At 48.3% G+C, this 15,408-nt stretch overlaps 2 protein-coding genes across 6 annotated transcripts in view; one reads left to right on the plus strand and one right to left on the minus strand.

The window, feature by feature from the left end:
• The window catches only part of LOC307208202 (H(+)/Cl(-) exchange transporter 5-like), a 29,509-nt gene extending 19,324 nt beyond the window's left edge, over window positions 1–10,185 (plus strand). For 3 of the 4 annotated variants that reach the window (XM_079962746.1, XM_079962749.1, XM_079962748.1), the window contains 7 exons: window positions 3,809–3,889; window positions 4,773–5,002; window positions 5,205–5,514; window positions 5,791–5,977; window positions 7,478–7,882; window positions 8,075–8,291; window positions 8,749–9,092. In XM_079962746.1, coding sequence (XP_079818872.1) covers window positions 3,809–3,889; window positions 4,773–5,002; window positions 5,205–5,514; window positions 5,791–5,977; window positions 7,478–7,882; window positions 8,075–8,291; window positions 8,749–8,839 — 1,521 coding nt within the window. In that variant the 3' untranslated portion in view covers window positions 8,840–9,092. Of the gene's footprint in view, window positions 1–3,808; window positions 3,890–4,772; window positions 5,003–5,204; window positions 5,515–5,790; window positions 5,978–7,477; window positions 7,883–8,074; window positions 8,292–8,748; window positions 9,093–9,772 lie in introns of those variants that run through there. The other variant, XM_079962747.1, reaches the window with a different exon arrangement.
• Window positions 10,186–10,836: 651 nt separating this feature from the next.
• On the minus strand, window positions 10,837–15,163 carry LOC307208287 (protein bunched, class 2/F/G isoform-like). Of its 2 annotated transcripts, none has more exons than XM_079962950.1 (3): window positions 14,489–15,163; window positions 11,897–11,942; window positions 10,837–11,776 (listed from the first exon to the last, which is right to left on the minus strand). In XM_079962950.1, exons 1-3 carry the CDS (start codon window positions 14,689–14,691, stop codon window positions 11,447–11,449), a joined length of 579 nt encoding a protein of 192 aa, XP_079819076.1. In that variant the 5' UTR covers window positions 14,692–15,163; the 3' UTR covers window positions 10,837–11,446. The 2 variants fall into 2 exon arrangements, with proteins under 2 accessions (XP_079819076.1, XP_079819075.1); XM_079962949.1 differs by lacking the exon at window positions 14,489–15,163 and adding an exon at window positions 13,555–14,465.
• Between the last annotated feature and the right edge of the window lie 245 nt (window positions 15,164–15,408).

Consider the following 15,408-nt stretch of genomic DNA (forward strand, 5'->3'; position numbering starts at 1 on the left):
CCATGCTTTTAAACATCTATATGAAGCCGCTGGGAGAGATCATCAGGGGGTTTGGACTGGGTGCCCATCAATATGCAGATGATACCCAGCTCTACCTCTCTTTCAAATCAGAACCAGTGAAGGCGGTGAAGGTCCTGTGTGAGTGCCTGGAGGCAGTTGGAGGATGGATGGCGGCTAATGGATTGAAGTTGAATCCTGACAAGACAGAAGTACTGTTTTTGGGGGACAGGGGGCGGGCTGGTGTGGAGGACTCCCTGGTCCTGAATGGGGTAACTGTGTCCCTGAAGGACCAGGTGCGCAGCCTGGGAGTCATTTTGGACTCACAGCTGTCCATGGAGGCGCAGGTCAATTCTGTATCCAGGGCAGCTGTCTACCAACTCCACCTGGTACACAGGCTGAGACCCTACCTGCCCGCGGACTGTCTCGCCAGAGTGGTGCATGCTCTAGTTATCTCCCGCTTGGACTGCTGCAATGCGCTCTACATGGGGCTACCTTTGAAGGTGACTCGGAAACTACAACTAATCCAGAATGCGGCAGCTAGACTGGTGACTGGGGGCGGCCGCCGAGACCACATAACACCGGTCTTGAAAGACCTACACTGGCTTCCAGTACGTTTCCGAGCACAATTCAAAGTGCTGGTGTTGACCTTTAAATCCTAAACAGCCTCGGCCCAGTATACCTGAAGGAGCGTCCACCCCCATCATTCTGCCCAGACACTGAGGTCCAGCGCCGAGGGCCTTCTGGCGGTTCCCTCATTGCGAGAAGCAAAGCTACAGGGAAACAGGCATAGGGCCTTCTCAGTAGTGGCGCCCACCCTGTGGAGACATCTTAAGGCAGCCCTGTTCAGGGAAGTTTTTAATGTGTGATATTTTAGTGTATTTTTGGTTTCTATGGAAGCCGCCCAGAGTGGCGGGGGAAACCCAGCCAGATGGGCGGGGTACAAATAAATTATTATTATTATTATTATTATTATTATTATTATTATTATTTCAGTGGTGATGAATGGATGGATGGATGAATGAATGAAGCTTCACCTTCCACTCAGTATTTGAATAAAGGAATGAAGCTTCACATGGCTGTCAAGCTTTGAATGAATGATAATAATAATAATAATAATAATAATAATAATAATTTATTTATTTATTTATACCCAACCCATCTGGCTGGGCTTCTGTGTGGCTTCTAACAAAATATTAAAATACAATAATGCATCAAACATTAAAAGCTTCCCTAAACAGGGCTGCCTTCAGATGTCTTCTAAAAGTCTGGTAGTTGTTTTTCTCTTTGACATCTGGTGGGAGGGCGTTCCACAGGGCGGGTGCCATTACCAAGTAACTTGGCTTCTCACAGTGAGGGAACTGCCAGAAGGCCCTCAGTGCTGGAACTCAGTGTCTGGGCTGAACTGCTGCATTCTGGGTTAGTTGTAGTTTCTGGGTCACCTTCAACAGTGCCCCCAGCTCCCAGCCCCTCAAGACAGTCCAGAAGGATGTTATGGTCGATGGTGTCAAAAGCCACTGAGAGATCCAGCAGAACTAGGAAACAGCTCACACTTTTGTTCCTAGCCCGCTGGAGATCATCGACCAGTGCGACCAAGGCAGTTTCACATAGATCGCATTGCAGTAGTCCAAGCGGGGGAAATCTAGAGCATGCACCACTCTGGGGAGACAGTTTGTGGGCAGGGAGGGTCTCAGCCTGCGTACCAGGTGGAGCTGGTAGACAGCTGCCCTGGACACAGAATTAACCTGTGCCTCCTTGGACAGCTGTGAGTCCAAAATGACTCCCAGGCTGTGCACCTGGTCCTTCAGGGACACAGTTACCCCATTCAGGACCAGGGAGTCCTTCACACCAGCCTGCCTCCTGTCCCCCAAAAACAGCACTTCTGTCTTGTCAGGATTCAACCTCAATCCATTAGCTGCCATCCATCCTCCAACCGCCTCCAGACACTAACACTGGACCTTCACCACCTTCACTGGTTCTGATTTAAAAGAGAGGTAGAGCTGGGTATCATCCGCATACTGATGAACACCCAGCCCAAACCCCCTGATGATCTCTCTCAGCGGCTGCATGTAGATGTTAAAAAGCATGGGGGAGAGGACGGAACCCTGAGGCACCCCACAAGTGAGAGCCCAGGGGTCTGAACACTCATCCACCAATACCACTTTCTGGACACGGCCCAGGAGGAAGGAGTGGAACCACCATATAATAGTGCTCCCAGCTCCCAGCCCCTCAAGACAGTCCAGAAGGATGTTATGGTCGATGGTGTCAAAAGCCGCTGAGAGATCCAGCAGAACTAGGAAACAGCTCTCACCTTTGTTCCTAGCCCGCTGGAGATCATCGACCAGCGCGACCAAGGCAGTTTCAGTCTCATGGTGAGGCCTGAATCCCGACTGGAAGGGATCCAAATGGTCCGCTTCTTCAAGGCGTGCCTGGAGTTGTTCAGCTCAATCACCTTGCCCAAGAATGGAAGATTTGAGACTGGGCGATAGTTGGCCATATTGGCCGCATCTAAAGATGGTTTTTTAAGAAGCAGTTTGATAACCGCCTCTTTCAGTGGGTCTGGGAAGACTCCCTCACAGAGAGAAGCATTCACCACCCTGCGAAGCCCGTCTCCTGGCCCTTCCTGGCTAGCTTTTATAAGCCAGGATGGGCAAGGATCAAGGAGACAGGTGGTTTTTTTCACTCATCCAAGCAGCCTGTCCACATCCTTGGAGGTAACAGATTGGAACTCATCCCACGCAACTTGACTAGACAGGACTCTAGCACTCTCCCGCCCCGGCCCTGCTTCCACGGTGGAGTCTACTTCTTCCCGAATCTGAACAACTTTATCTGCAAAAAACTTTGCAAAATCGTTGCAGGAGATCTTGGGGTCTTTCCCAGGCTCCGGTGGCAATGGTGGTTCCATGAAATTGTGAACCACCTGAGTCTCCTGCTGCTGTTTTCTGCAGATGCAATAGAGGCGGTGAAAAAAGTCCTCTTTGCCGTCGCTATCGCCACTTGGTAGGCTCAACACTGAGCTCTAACCCGTGTCCAGTCAGATTCAGAATGAGTTATCTGCCGCCAGCGCTCTAGCCGTCTCAGTGATTGTTTCATTGCCCTCAGATCCGTGGAAAACCATGGGGCTGTCCGGGCTCCATGCAATCGGAGAGGGCGCTTTGGAGCCAAACAGTTGATAGCCCTGGTTAACTCCACATTCCAGCGGGCCACCAGGGAATCAGCTGAAAGGCCATCAACATGGGATAAAACATCCGCTACCACTCTCTGGAAACCATTTGGATCCATTAAGTGAATGAATGAATCTTTATTTGCGTCAGCCATCGCCCATAGCAATAAAACAATATGATATACACTGATCTGATTCAGTGGTGATGCCAGCAATGCAAACTAGTGATTTAATGATGATTTCAATCATGATTTAAATATTTTAAAAGTCTGAAAAATTATGATTCCAAAGGCTTCCCCTGGTTGTTGATATTCCATAAAGAAAGCTTTCCGTAAAGAAAGGACTTGAATCCAGTCTGACAGATTGATTTCAGTCAATTGGATTCCAATCAAATCCACCCAGTCCATCCCTATTATCCAACCTGATCAATTCCTGCTTGTCAATACGCAAAACAATCTTATATACCTGGAAAGAAAATGTGCCCTTTTTTTATTTAAAAAAAGTATTACATTTTCCATTTTAACCGTCAAATAATAACCCCATGAAAAATATTCCTAATTATAATACAATCCAAAGGACCAATTTTTGATCCATTTTTATATCTTTGAAGATTGACCTCTTTTAACTTTCTCAACTTTCCTGATTTAGGTCCTATCAGCCGCTGCAGCTGCAGGGGTCTCCGTGGCGTTCGGAGCTCCCATAGGAGGTGTCCTTTTCAGCCTGGAAGAGGTAATCAATCAATCAGGTTGTTACGGTAAAACCTGATTTAAATTTATGGAAAATTTCATTTAATCTAAAAATGTTACTCACTAAAATTTTCTCTGCCCATCTGACTGGGCTGCCCCAGCAACCCTGAGCAGCTTCCAACAATTTTTTTTTTTTTCTTCTTCTTCTTCTTCTTCTTAAAATTGTATGATGATTATATTGACATTATTATTATCATAATATTTATTGTTAAATTTTATGATAATTATATTCCTATTATTATTATTCATTATTAAATTGTACGATGATAATATTCACATTATTCTTTTCTATCAAATGGCATGATAATTATTTTAAAGTTATATTTTATATATGATTATTTTAAAATTAGGACGCAGGTGGCGCTGTGGGTTAAAGCCTCAGCGCCTAGGACTTGCCGATCGAAAGGTCGGCGGTTCGAATCCCTGCGGCGGGGTGCGCTCCCGCTGCTCGGTCCCAGCGCCTGCCAACCTAGCAGTTTGAAAGCACCTCCGGGTGCAAGTAGATAAATAGGGACCGCTTACCAGCGGGAAGGTAAACGGCGTTTCCGTGTGCGGCTCTGGCTTGCCAGAGCAGCGATGTCACGCTGGCCACGTGACCCGGAAGTGTCTCCGGACAGCGCTGGCCCCCGGCCTCTTGAGTGAGATGGGCGCACAACCCCAGAGTCTGTCAAGACTGGCCCGTACGGGCAGGGGTACCTTTACCTTTACCTTATTTTAAAATTATGATGATTCATTATTCAATGGCATGACAATATTATATATTAATATATTAATAATTATATAAAATAATCATTGTTTACAACAACCAAGGACAAATTAAATTATAATTACATACTATTCTCATTTACACGACTCTATGATCCCAGGTCAGCTACTACTTCCCCCTGAAGACGCTTTGGCGCTCCTTCTTCGCTGCTCTGGTGGCTGCCTTCACCTTGCGCTCCATCAATCCCTTTGGCAACAGCCGCCTGGTCCTCTTCTATGTCGAGTTCCACGCCCCCTGGCACCTCCTCGAACTCGCGCCCTTTGTCCTGCTGGGCGTCTTCGGCGGGCTCTGGGGGGCTGCCTTCATCCGCGCCAACATCGCCTGGTGCAGGTGCGTGGGACATGCACACGCATTCAGATTGCGCCCTGAGATAATATAAATTTTAATAATAATAATGTCATATTTCTTCTACATGCCATTGCATGTCTCTTCTTGAGTGAACATGCAATGTATATTTCTGGAAAATTTAATTGAAAATTCCATTTAAAATTCTGGAAAATTAATTTACTTTTCCTGGATTTTCCCCCTGCAGGCGGCGTAAGACCACCCGGCTAGGCCGCTACCCAGTGGCTGAGGTCCTGGTGGTGACGGCGGCCACGGCCGTCCTGGCCTTCCCTAACCAGTACACGCGCATGAGCACCAGTGAACTCATTTCGGAGCTCTTCAATGACTGCGGGCGCCTCGACTCCTCGCAGCTCTGTGACTACGTCCGCAATGGCACCCCTGGGGAGGGTGGGGGGCCCGACCGCCTAGCCGGCCCCGAGGTGCAAAGGGCCATGTGGCAGCTGGCACTGGCGCTGGCCCTCAAGGGTGTCATCACTGTCTTCACCTTCGGGATGAAGGTGAGAGCCGGCCGGGCAGGTGTGGCGCCGAGATTGCACTGGGATTGTGTTGATTGTGCTCATATTGTGCTGGTTGTGCGCTGATTGTGTTGATATTGTGCTGATTGTGCTAATATTGCGCTGATGCCGTGAAGGGCAAACGTACTGCTGCACATGCCTGGGGGGTGCCAAGAACATTGCCTTCCCCCAAACCCCGATTCTGGTGGTGGGCTGGTGGTGGGTTCAGCTGGGCACTACATTTCCCAGGCCACTGACCCCTCCCGCTTTCTCCCTTAGGTGCCCTCGGGGCTCTTCATCCCCAGCATGGCGGTGGGCGCCATCGTGGGGCGCCTGCTGGGCGTTGGCATGGAGCAGCTTGCCCTCCACCACCCCGACTGGGTGCTCTTCGAAGGCTGGTGCCAACCGGGCGCCGACTGCATCACCCCGGGCCTCTATGCCATGGTGGGTGCGGCTGCCTGCTTGGGTGAGTGGTGGCGGGAGTTATGCCTTGCTGGCATCCTCTTCATTTTGACAATTAAGGTTTCCTTTTTGGAATTGTAAATTTTCGGTCTTTTTTTAGTTAAATAAAATTCGTTTCAGTTGTGATTTGAATCAGTCAGGCTTGATTTTAATCCTTTCTTACAGAAAGATTCAGTCTTGTTGGCACATTCTTTCTTTTGGCAAGCAGCTAGAGGTTAAATTGGATTTAAATAAAAAACTTATCCAATTTAAATTTTTAAAAATCTGATTTAATTTTTAAAAAATGTGTTAAATAAAAAAAACTGATTTGAATAAAAAACCAAAATTGAAAAAATCTGATTTAAATTGAAAAATCCAGACTTAATTAGAAATATCAGATTTGAATCAAAAGGCCGATTTATATCAAAAAAATCCCATCAAAATTTTTTTAAAACCCATTTAAATTTTTAAAAATCGCATTTAAATGAAAGAAATCCAACTCACCCCTATTTTTCGCTCTATAAAACGCAGCTGACCATAACACGCACGTAGTTTTTAGAGGAAAACAAGAAAAAAAATATTCTAAACGAAACAGTGGATGTATGATTTTTGTGGTTCATGCTGTGGCCACAGACATGTGATCTGACAGTGAGTTTGAAGTAGCCCAATGCAAAAATCCTGTGGATCCATGCTTTGTAACCACGTTTTTGCACAACTGGGTGCAACAGTGGGTGCGTGAATTTTCTGGTGCAAGATGTAGCCATGGACATGCTATGTGATCTGCTGGTGAATTTGGGGTGACCCAGTGCAAAAATCCTGAGGATCCATGTGGATCCGTGCTTTGTAACCACATTTTAAGTGGGGAGGGGAGGAAAAGCACTCAAGGGACAAGGAGCACACGTGGGGTGGGTGGAGAAGGATGCTGCTAATAATGAAGAAGAGGGGTATAAGGGGAGGAACCAACCGGACAGGACTCGTGTAAGCGGCTCCTCTCCTCTCCTCTCCTCTCCCGCTTTGCTCCTTTAAAGCAAGCAGACTCTCTGTCCCTCTCTCCTCCCCACTCAGCAGCTCTTCTCCCGCTTTGCTGTTTCAAAGGGAGCCACGGAGGAGGGAAGGAAGGGGAACCATGGATCCTCTGCTCACGACTGCAGCAGATCCCCCCGCCGCCACCCGTTGGCATTCCCTCCATAACACGCACAGACATTTCCCCTTACTTTCTAGGAAGAAAAAAGTGAATGTTATGGTGCAAAAAATACAGTAAATCAACAAAATCCCATTTAAATGGAGCAAAATAATCCAATTTAAATGTTGAAAAACCCAATTTAAATTTTAAAAAACCATTTAAACCCCAAAACCCCAAAAGATCTCCAATTTAAATATTTAAAAATCTAATATAAATGTTTTAAAAGTCCAATTTAAAACAGAATTCAAATTTTAAAATTTTGATTTCATTTTTAATTTTAAAAATTTGGTTTCATAATAATATTGATTTTAAATAATTGCCGGTTCATCTCCCCCCTTCCAGGCGGCGTCACCCGCATGACCGTCTCCCTGGTGGTCATCATGTTCGAGCTGACGGGCGGCCTGGAGTACATTGTCCCCCTCATGGCTGCCGCCGTGACCAGCAAGTGGGTGGCCGACGCGGCAGCCGGGCGCCAGGGCATCTACGACTCCCACATCCGCCTCAACGGCTACCCCTTCCTCGAGGCCAAGGAGGAATTCACACACAAGACCCTGGCCGCCGACGCCATGCGCCCCCGCCGACCCGCCGACCCGCCGCTGACTGCCCTTCCACAGGATGCCATGACCCTGGGAGACGTAGAGGGGGTGCTGGGCTCCACCGGCTACAGCGGGTACCCGGTGGTGCTCTCCCGGGAGTCACAGCGCCTGGTGGGCTTCGTGCTACGGAGGGACCTGCTCATCTCCATTGGTGAGGGATTCGAGAAAGGTTAAGCCTCGCTGGCATTATCCTCTTCCTCTCAGTTTCTGGTCAAGGTCCAGGTTCAAATCCCCATTGGGATTGATTGAAACGCCAACAAGGCGTTTCCATAAAAGGGGGGAATTTCAGTTGGCTGAGTTTTGCACCCGGACCAATCCTCCTCTCTCTTTCCCCCACCTCCAGAAAACGCTCGCCAGACCCAAGAGGGGATCGTGACCTCCTCAATGGTCTCCTTCTCCGACCACTCGCCCCCGCTGCCCCCAAACTCGCCACCCATCCTGAATCTCCGCCCCATCCTCGACCTCAGCCCCTTCACCGTCACTGACCACACACCCATGGAAATCGTGGTGGACATCTTCCGGAAGCTAGGCCTCCGACAGTGCCTGGTGACGCACAATGGGTGAGGCACCAGGTGCAAGACGGGTGTGCAGTGGGTACGAGAGGTGTCAGATGCAAGACAGGTGCCGGGTGTGAGAGATGATGGGTGTGACACACGCAGGTGTCGGGTGTGAGGGGTGCTGAGTTTGAGATACATCGGTGCTGGATGTGAGGGATGCCGGGTGCGAGACACATGGGTGCTGGGTGCAAAAGATGCGGGTGCTGAGTGTGAGAGGTGCCAGGTGCAGGACATGTGAATGCTGGGTGTGAGGGGTGCCGGGTGCTAGACACGTGGGTGCTGGATACAATATGGACAAGCAGAGGAAGATTTTTCAGACCAGGGTGGATTGGATTTAAATCGAGTTTATTAAAATTAGTTTTCATCCACCCTGACCCCAGAATAGGGACCTTGGTGAAGACTTGAGTTTGAGAATTACACCACCATTCTCTTCCAAATTAACTGTTCTTTTCTTTTCTAGGAAACTCCTGGGAATCATCACCAAAAAGGATGTTTTGAAACACATCGCACAACTGGCTAATCAGGATCCAGATTCCATCCTTTTCAATTGAAAGCGGATTCGGGAGCCAGGTGCAAATGCCGTCTCCCACATGAACCTCTAGCCAAGATTCCTCTTGTTTTTCTTATGGAAAATCCAGATCAATCAAATGATAATCATGTTTTCTTTCTTTCTTTCTTTTTCTACAAAATTGCACTATGGAAATTTGGCAGAGATTTTGATTTCACTTGAAGAAGAAGAGACTTAATTGAATTTAGATTTTGGAAGCGAGATTCCGGGAAGGAATAAAGGAAATAAACTGGAAATAGATCTTGACCGCTTTCTCTTTTCATCCATATTCATAATATGGTGCCTTTGCCCTCTTCCAAAATGGCGCCCTTGCTTCCTCTGCCCATTCTCTGCTCATATTATGGCGCCTTTGCCCTCTTCCAAAATGGCACCCGTGCCTCCTCTGCCCACTTCACATGGCAATTCCCGCTCATATGGTGCCTTTGTCCTTTTCCAAAATGGCGCCCATGCCTCCTCTGCCCACTTAGGAACTGCCCTGTTCCAAAATGGCGACGGTGCCTCTGCCCACTTCTGAAAATTCCCTCATCGCTTGCTGCTAATCATAATGGCGCCTTTGCTTCAGCTTCAAAAATGGCCCCAGTGCCCTTGTCAAAGATGGCGGGTGTGCCTTCAGCTCTTGAAAGCCTTAGCTTCTGCCCTCACTTCCTTTGCCTGCTGCCCAAAGGGTGCCTTCCCTTTTCCAATATGGCACCGCCAGCTTCCCCTGCTATTACCTTCAACATCATCATCAGTGCTTTTTTCTGGGGGGGACGCATACCCCTAAATATTTTGTGAATCTAAGTTTGGCCTCATGGAGAGGCAGGAGTTCAATAGGAGTAGGTAATAATAATAATAATAATAACAACAACAATAATAATGATTTTATTATTTATACCCTTATTATTTATTACATCTCTCCCTGTGCCCCTCTACTCAGGTCTGCTGCTGCTTGTTTAAAGGTAAAGGGACCCCAGACCATTATGTCCAGTCCGCAGACAGCTTCCGGGTCATGTGGCCAGCATGACTAAGCCGCTTCTGGCGAACCAGAGCAGCGAACGGAAACGCTGTTTACCTTCCCGCCGGAGCAGTACCTATTTATCTTCTTGCACTTTGATGTGCTTTTGAACTGCTAGGTTGGCAGGAGCAGGGACCGAGCAACAGGAGCTCACCCCATTGCGGGGATTCGAACCGCCAACCTTCTGATTCGCAAGTCCTAGGCTCTGTGGTTTAACCCATGTGTCCCATGCTACTTGTTTATGATTATGTATTTGTACATATTTAATTACAGTAATATAAAATGATTATGATTATTATATCATAGTATATTAAAACTTATTATTTATCATTAAATCTTATGATGACTATTTTATAGTATATTCACATTATTATTATTATTATTAATCATTAAATTTTACAACGGTTCTATGATAGTCTATTAAAATTATTACTATTTATTATTACATTTTGCAATGATGATATTCACATTATTACTTTGGTAAATTTTACGAAGATTATATTCACATATTATTTATTATTAAATTTCTCAATGATTGTAGTAAATTTATTATTTTTATTAAACTACGAAGATTATATTCACCTTGTTATTATTAAATTTTGCAACAATTATTTTAAAATTCTTGTTTTTATTCAATCTTATGATTATAGTCACATCATTATGATTTGCTATTAAATTTTGCAACAATTATGTTAAAATCATTATTTTTATGAAATTTTATGAAGATTATATTCACCTCATTATGATTCATTCTTAAATTTGTTAATTACACCCTGCCAATTCTATGATCCCACAATAGACCCCTTTGAACTGCCACTCTCCTGGCAGTGGCAAAGGCACCTTTGGCTGCGTGCAGAGTGCCATTGCCCAGAGCCACCCCATGGAGGCTCCTCCGGAAAAAGGGAGGAGCTAAGGATGGCTTCCTGATTGGCTGCCCTCTGCACATGCTCTGGTTTGCCCTCACCCAACAGAGCAGGATACAGAAGAAGATTCCATTTCTATTTATTGCTAGGCCACCCGATCCCTGCAGGTATAAAAATCACAATACGCAAAACGCAGAATATGCAAATACAGAATATTCAAAAATCATTAATGGAAGAAAAACAATCAGCCCTCTTCCCCCACCCAAAAAAACCGCTATTATAATTTATAAACTTTTAGCAAGAACACTAGATAGATGATAGATAGATAGATTAGATAGATAGATAGATAGATTATAGAAACTACCCATGTAAATGCCAAACTTCCAATTTCAAAGAGAGAAGCTTTGATAAATTACAATATAAATTACATCCAGAGCATTCCCCTGATCCAGCTAGCCGATATCTCTCTCCCCAGAAGACGTCAGTGGAGAAACCCAGGTCTTCATCATGATGCCCCACACTAGGTTCTCTCGTCCCAGGACGGTCCTGAGTTTGAGTCCATTCTGATCTCTAGCAGACTGAGAGAGAGGGAAGGAGTCCCCAAGTTGGAGTTCCTTTGGGGGTGGGGATCTTAAGGTCATGATGGGCCACCAAGCTTGGTAGCAGGACCTGGGAGGAGGTTCTTGAGGTCTTCTTGGACCACCAACTTCACCTGAATGTCCCCAAGTTTATTTCAAGTGGGAGGAATGCCAGGTTCGGCATTGAGGGAGGAGGAACCAGATCTAAGATGGGAGTTTGGTTTTCTAGAAGGACCTGCGAGAAGGATCTCAAGGTCTTGGTGGACCTTCATCTTCCGGGCTCTTGGGTCCTCAGGACAGGGTGGCCGGACCTGCAGGGGCTGACGGGACTCGAGGTTCTGGAGCTGTTCTGGGCTGGCCAAGTTCTTGAGCAGGTGGTTCTCCCGCTGCAGACGCCCGTTCTTCTCCAGAAGCTCCTGGATCTGGTCCTTCAGGAGGTCCACCTCCTCTCGCACGGTGTACACCAGATGGGTCTTCACCAGGTCCTGTCAGGGAGAGATTGGGGTTGAGTCAAGGACAGGAATCTCAACCGTAATGGGGGCGGGGTGGGCGCCAGGGATGGGGGCGGGGTGGGCAGGCGCCGGCCCCCTCAAGGCGACACTCACCAGGGCCTGCTCGATCTTGTCGCCGATGGCTCTCGAATCCGGATCGCTGCAGCAAGAGTGGGGAAAGAAGAAGGGAAAGTGGAGTGAGACCCAGATCAGCTCCTTTTCCGAGGTGCACCTGTCTCCCACCTGGATCGAGGGGGAATTTTGAGAGCTGGAAAAAATGGCCACTAAGCATAGCTGTCAAGTGTCCCTTATTTGAAGGGACAGTCCCTTATTCCAGCGCCATGTCCTGCTGCTGTCCCTTATTGATGGATGTCCCTTAAATGATGTCCCTTAAATTTCAAAGGAGGCAGCTCCTCTCCCTCCCTCCCTGCTGGCCAGGGAGGAGGAAGGCTCCAACTGTGTTGCTTGGCTGTGTTGCTCACCCAATAAGAAGTCTAAGAACGACTGGGGGGTGGAGCTTGCATGCCTTGTGTGTGGCTAGTTAATGCAAGCTGAGGAGGTTTTTGAATGCTGGGCGCCATTTTGTTGCACGTGCCATCTTAAGTTGAGGCTGCATAGGCCTTGTGGTGCCTGTGATTCAGATTCTATTCAGTTGAACCTCTGGTTGCAAAGTTGGTTGGACAGTGTTCCTGAAGCTACCAGCATGAGTTTGACCAGACTGCAGGAGGACAGGAAGACTGGAGTGCCTGGAACAGGTGAGGCTGCAGGTCCCATATTTTGGCTGCTGGTCCCTTATTTTCAAGGCTGCTGGTCCCTTATTTTCAAATCTGTAAGTTGACAGCTATGCCACTAAGTGGGGCTCTAACCCGATGTTCTAACCTGGGGGAGGCCACGCCCACCCAAGCACAAGCTCCGCCCACTTGGCCCCAATTGCCAACCTCGTATCTGCATTGCAGTGGATTGGGCTATATGACCCAGGTATCCCTTCTCTTGGGGGATTCCTGCATTCCAGGGGGTCCCTTGTTGCATGGGGTTGGGTTAGATGACCCTGAGGGTCCCCTTCCCTTGTCCATCATTCTTGGATCGCTACATGCCTGTTTCTCACTCCCTGGCAAGAGATTGGGCTTGGCTGCCAGCAGATGCAGGACTAGAAAAACAGGAAGAAGGTTTGAGAGATGCCAAAACCTCGTGGGCAAGTTCAAGATTACATAAGGAGGGAGCAAAATATGTTGTGGCTCAGACCATGCCAAAACCCTCCCTTCTAGCACCCTCTCCCAGCCCAACCCCAAAAAAGCAGGAATCCCCCAAGAGAAGGCACACCCAGGGTCATCTAGCCCAACCCCCCCGGCAATGCAATTGTACATTTTTATTTTTATGTATTTCATTTAAATATGTATTTCATTATTTTCTTATGATGTATTGCATTATGTATTTTTATTTTTTATGTATTTTTAATGCCTTTCTATCTTTATGTATTTTGTCATGTGTTTTTATTTTTATGCATTTTTATTATATAATTTTAGAATGTATTTTTATTTTTACATATTTTTACGTATTTTTTATTTTTAGATGTTTTATTTTACTATTATGTATTTTATTATATATATTTATTTTTATGTATTTTCTTATGTAATAGAAGGGACACCCAGGGGCATCTAGCCCAAACTCCTGCAGGAATCTCCATACAAAAGGGACACCCAGGGTTATCCCGACTAACCCCCCTAAAGCAGGCATCTCAGTATAGAAAAACCTAATCCACCTCACACACACACACAATGCACCAGAACATCAGATAATGCTGGAGCACGGACCTCGAACCCGCCACCTCCTCCTTCTTTCCTGGGAAGAGGAACACGCCGTTCTCTTCCCAGCCTCTCCTGATCCAAATTTCTATTTCTATTTCTCCCTGCTTGGCAGGCACCCAGTTCCAGCTGCTGGGAGGATACTGGTCCTGGCAGGACTCCCAGTTCCCTGCTGGCCGGCACGCCAGGACACGAACCTGGGGCGGGAATCTCAGGAATGTCAACATTGAAGCATGAAGCTGGAAGGAGCACCCAGGGTCATCTAGCTCAACCCCCTGCCATGCAATTGTGCATTTTTATTTTTATGTATTTTATTATGTATTTTTATTTTGATGTCTTTTCTAGGAGGGACACCCAGGGTCATCCAGTCTAACCCGCTTCCGACGCTGCAACCCTATGATTTCTTCCCCGGTTTTACGCAAAGACTCAGCCTTGCAGGCATCATCTGGCGAATTCATTTCTGGAATCATGACTGAATAACAACAACAACAACAACAACAACAACAACAACAACAACCCGCCTATCTGGCTGGGTTCCCCGCTTCCCTCGAACCCGACTGTTCTATGATTTCATGATGCTTTGCTTGGGGTTGGACTAGATGACCCCCTGAATCTACATTCCCATTCCTCGGGGGATTTTCCAGCTGCTTCTGGGCCCCCGATGTGCGGAGACACGCCCAGACACGCTTACACGACACGTGTCGGCTCGCACGCTTCCTGTTGTTCTGGAGAAGCGCCCGCCCAGCTACAGCAGAGGACGCAGAACCGAGAAGATGGATGGGGCCATCAGTGGTGGTCATCCAGCCCCAAGCCACGTCTCTCAGCTCCAGCACCCAGGAGGACAGGTGGCCCTGGTCTGGGGTGGCACCGAACGCCTCCCCTCCGCCTCCCTAACAGCACCCACCTGCGGAAGAACAGCAGGATGGAGAGGAGGGTCGTGTCGGCGGGCTGGTGGAGGTTTTTCTGGCAGACCAGCTGCACCAAGGCTTGGTTGGTGGTGGTCATGGTGAGGTTGCCCCTGGGGCCGCGCTGGTAGCCCCGCCGCGGGCTGTCCTCGGGGCTGGCCAAGGGGTCCAGGCTCCACTCCTCCTCGGAGGAGGTCGACATGGCGCTGGGCAGGACTCAGGAGAGGTGGGGAACTGGTGAGGAACCACCAGTTGAGATAGCAGTGGTCCAGGAGAACTGGTCCCGCTGCTCCCAGCTAAGCGCGCCGGCCGCAAGGAGCCAACCAGTATATCTCGGAGGGTTCCTGAAGACCTGGCCACCACCAACCCTGCCGAGATGTCCACCACCAAGCTCTTCCACTTGTCCAAGCAGTCCAGCAGCTGCTCCTGAGCAGGAGAGGTCTCCTCTGAGCCAGAAGAAGCCAATGATCTCCTGGGCGCGGCCAACTCTGCCGAGATCTCCGAGGTGTGCCCGCTTCCCACGCCCCTCCAACCAGCCAACCCGCTGTCTCCGTGATTCGGGAGCTACCTCCTCCTTGGCACACCCCCCAACCCGGCCGAAATGCCACCACCAAGCCTTCGCCCGAGCTGCCCAACAGCTGTCCCTCCGTGGCATCCAGCCAGATCTCTAGACGGTGGCGCTGCCCCCTGCTCGCTGGGAGAGGGCGGCCCAAGGGGCGGACCCGGGGGAGCCACCAGCGCCACCGCCGCGCGCGCCACCCAGAGGCAAGGCAGGCAGGACTTGGTGGTCGTGGTGGCTTCTCGGCAGGGTTGGGTGCGCCGGGGAGGTCGCCCTGAAGTCCCCGAAGTAGAGTTCGAGGTACCCTAGATAGGCGGGGTATGTATGTATGTATGTATGTATGTATGTATAAATAAATAA

This window comes from Podarcis cretensis (genome assembly GCF_951804945.1).
Source record: "Podarcis cretensis genome assembly, chromosome: Z".
Taxonomy (NCBI): domain Eukaryota; kingdom Metazoa; phylum Chordata; class Lepidosauria; order Squamata; family Lacertidae; genus Podarcis; species Podarcis cretensis.

Excerpts from the sequence above, each read along its gene's own strand:
- LOC307208287 (XM_079962949.1), bottom strand. The coding sequence starts at position 13,811 with ATGTTGACATTCCTGAGATTCCCGCCCCAGGTTCGTGTCCTGGCGTGC. Across the intron at positions 11,943-13,554 it reads CTGATGTTCTGGTGCATTGT|CGATCCGGATTCGAGAGCCA; the intron begins GTGTGTGTGTGA and ends CTCTTGCTGCAG. Across the intron at positions 11,777-11,896 it reads ACAAGATCGAGCAGGCCCTG|GACCTGGTGAAGACCCATCT; the intron begins GTGAGTGTCGCC and ends TCTCCCTGACAG.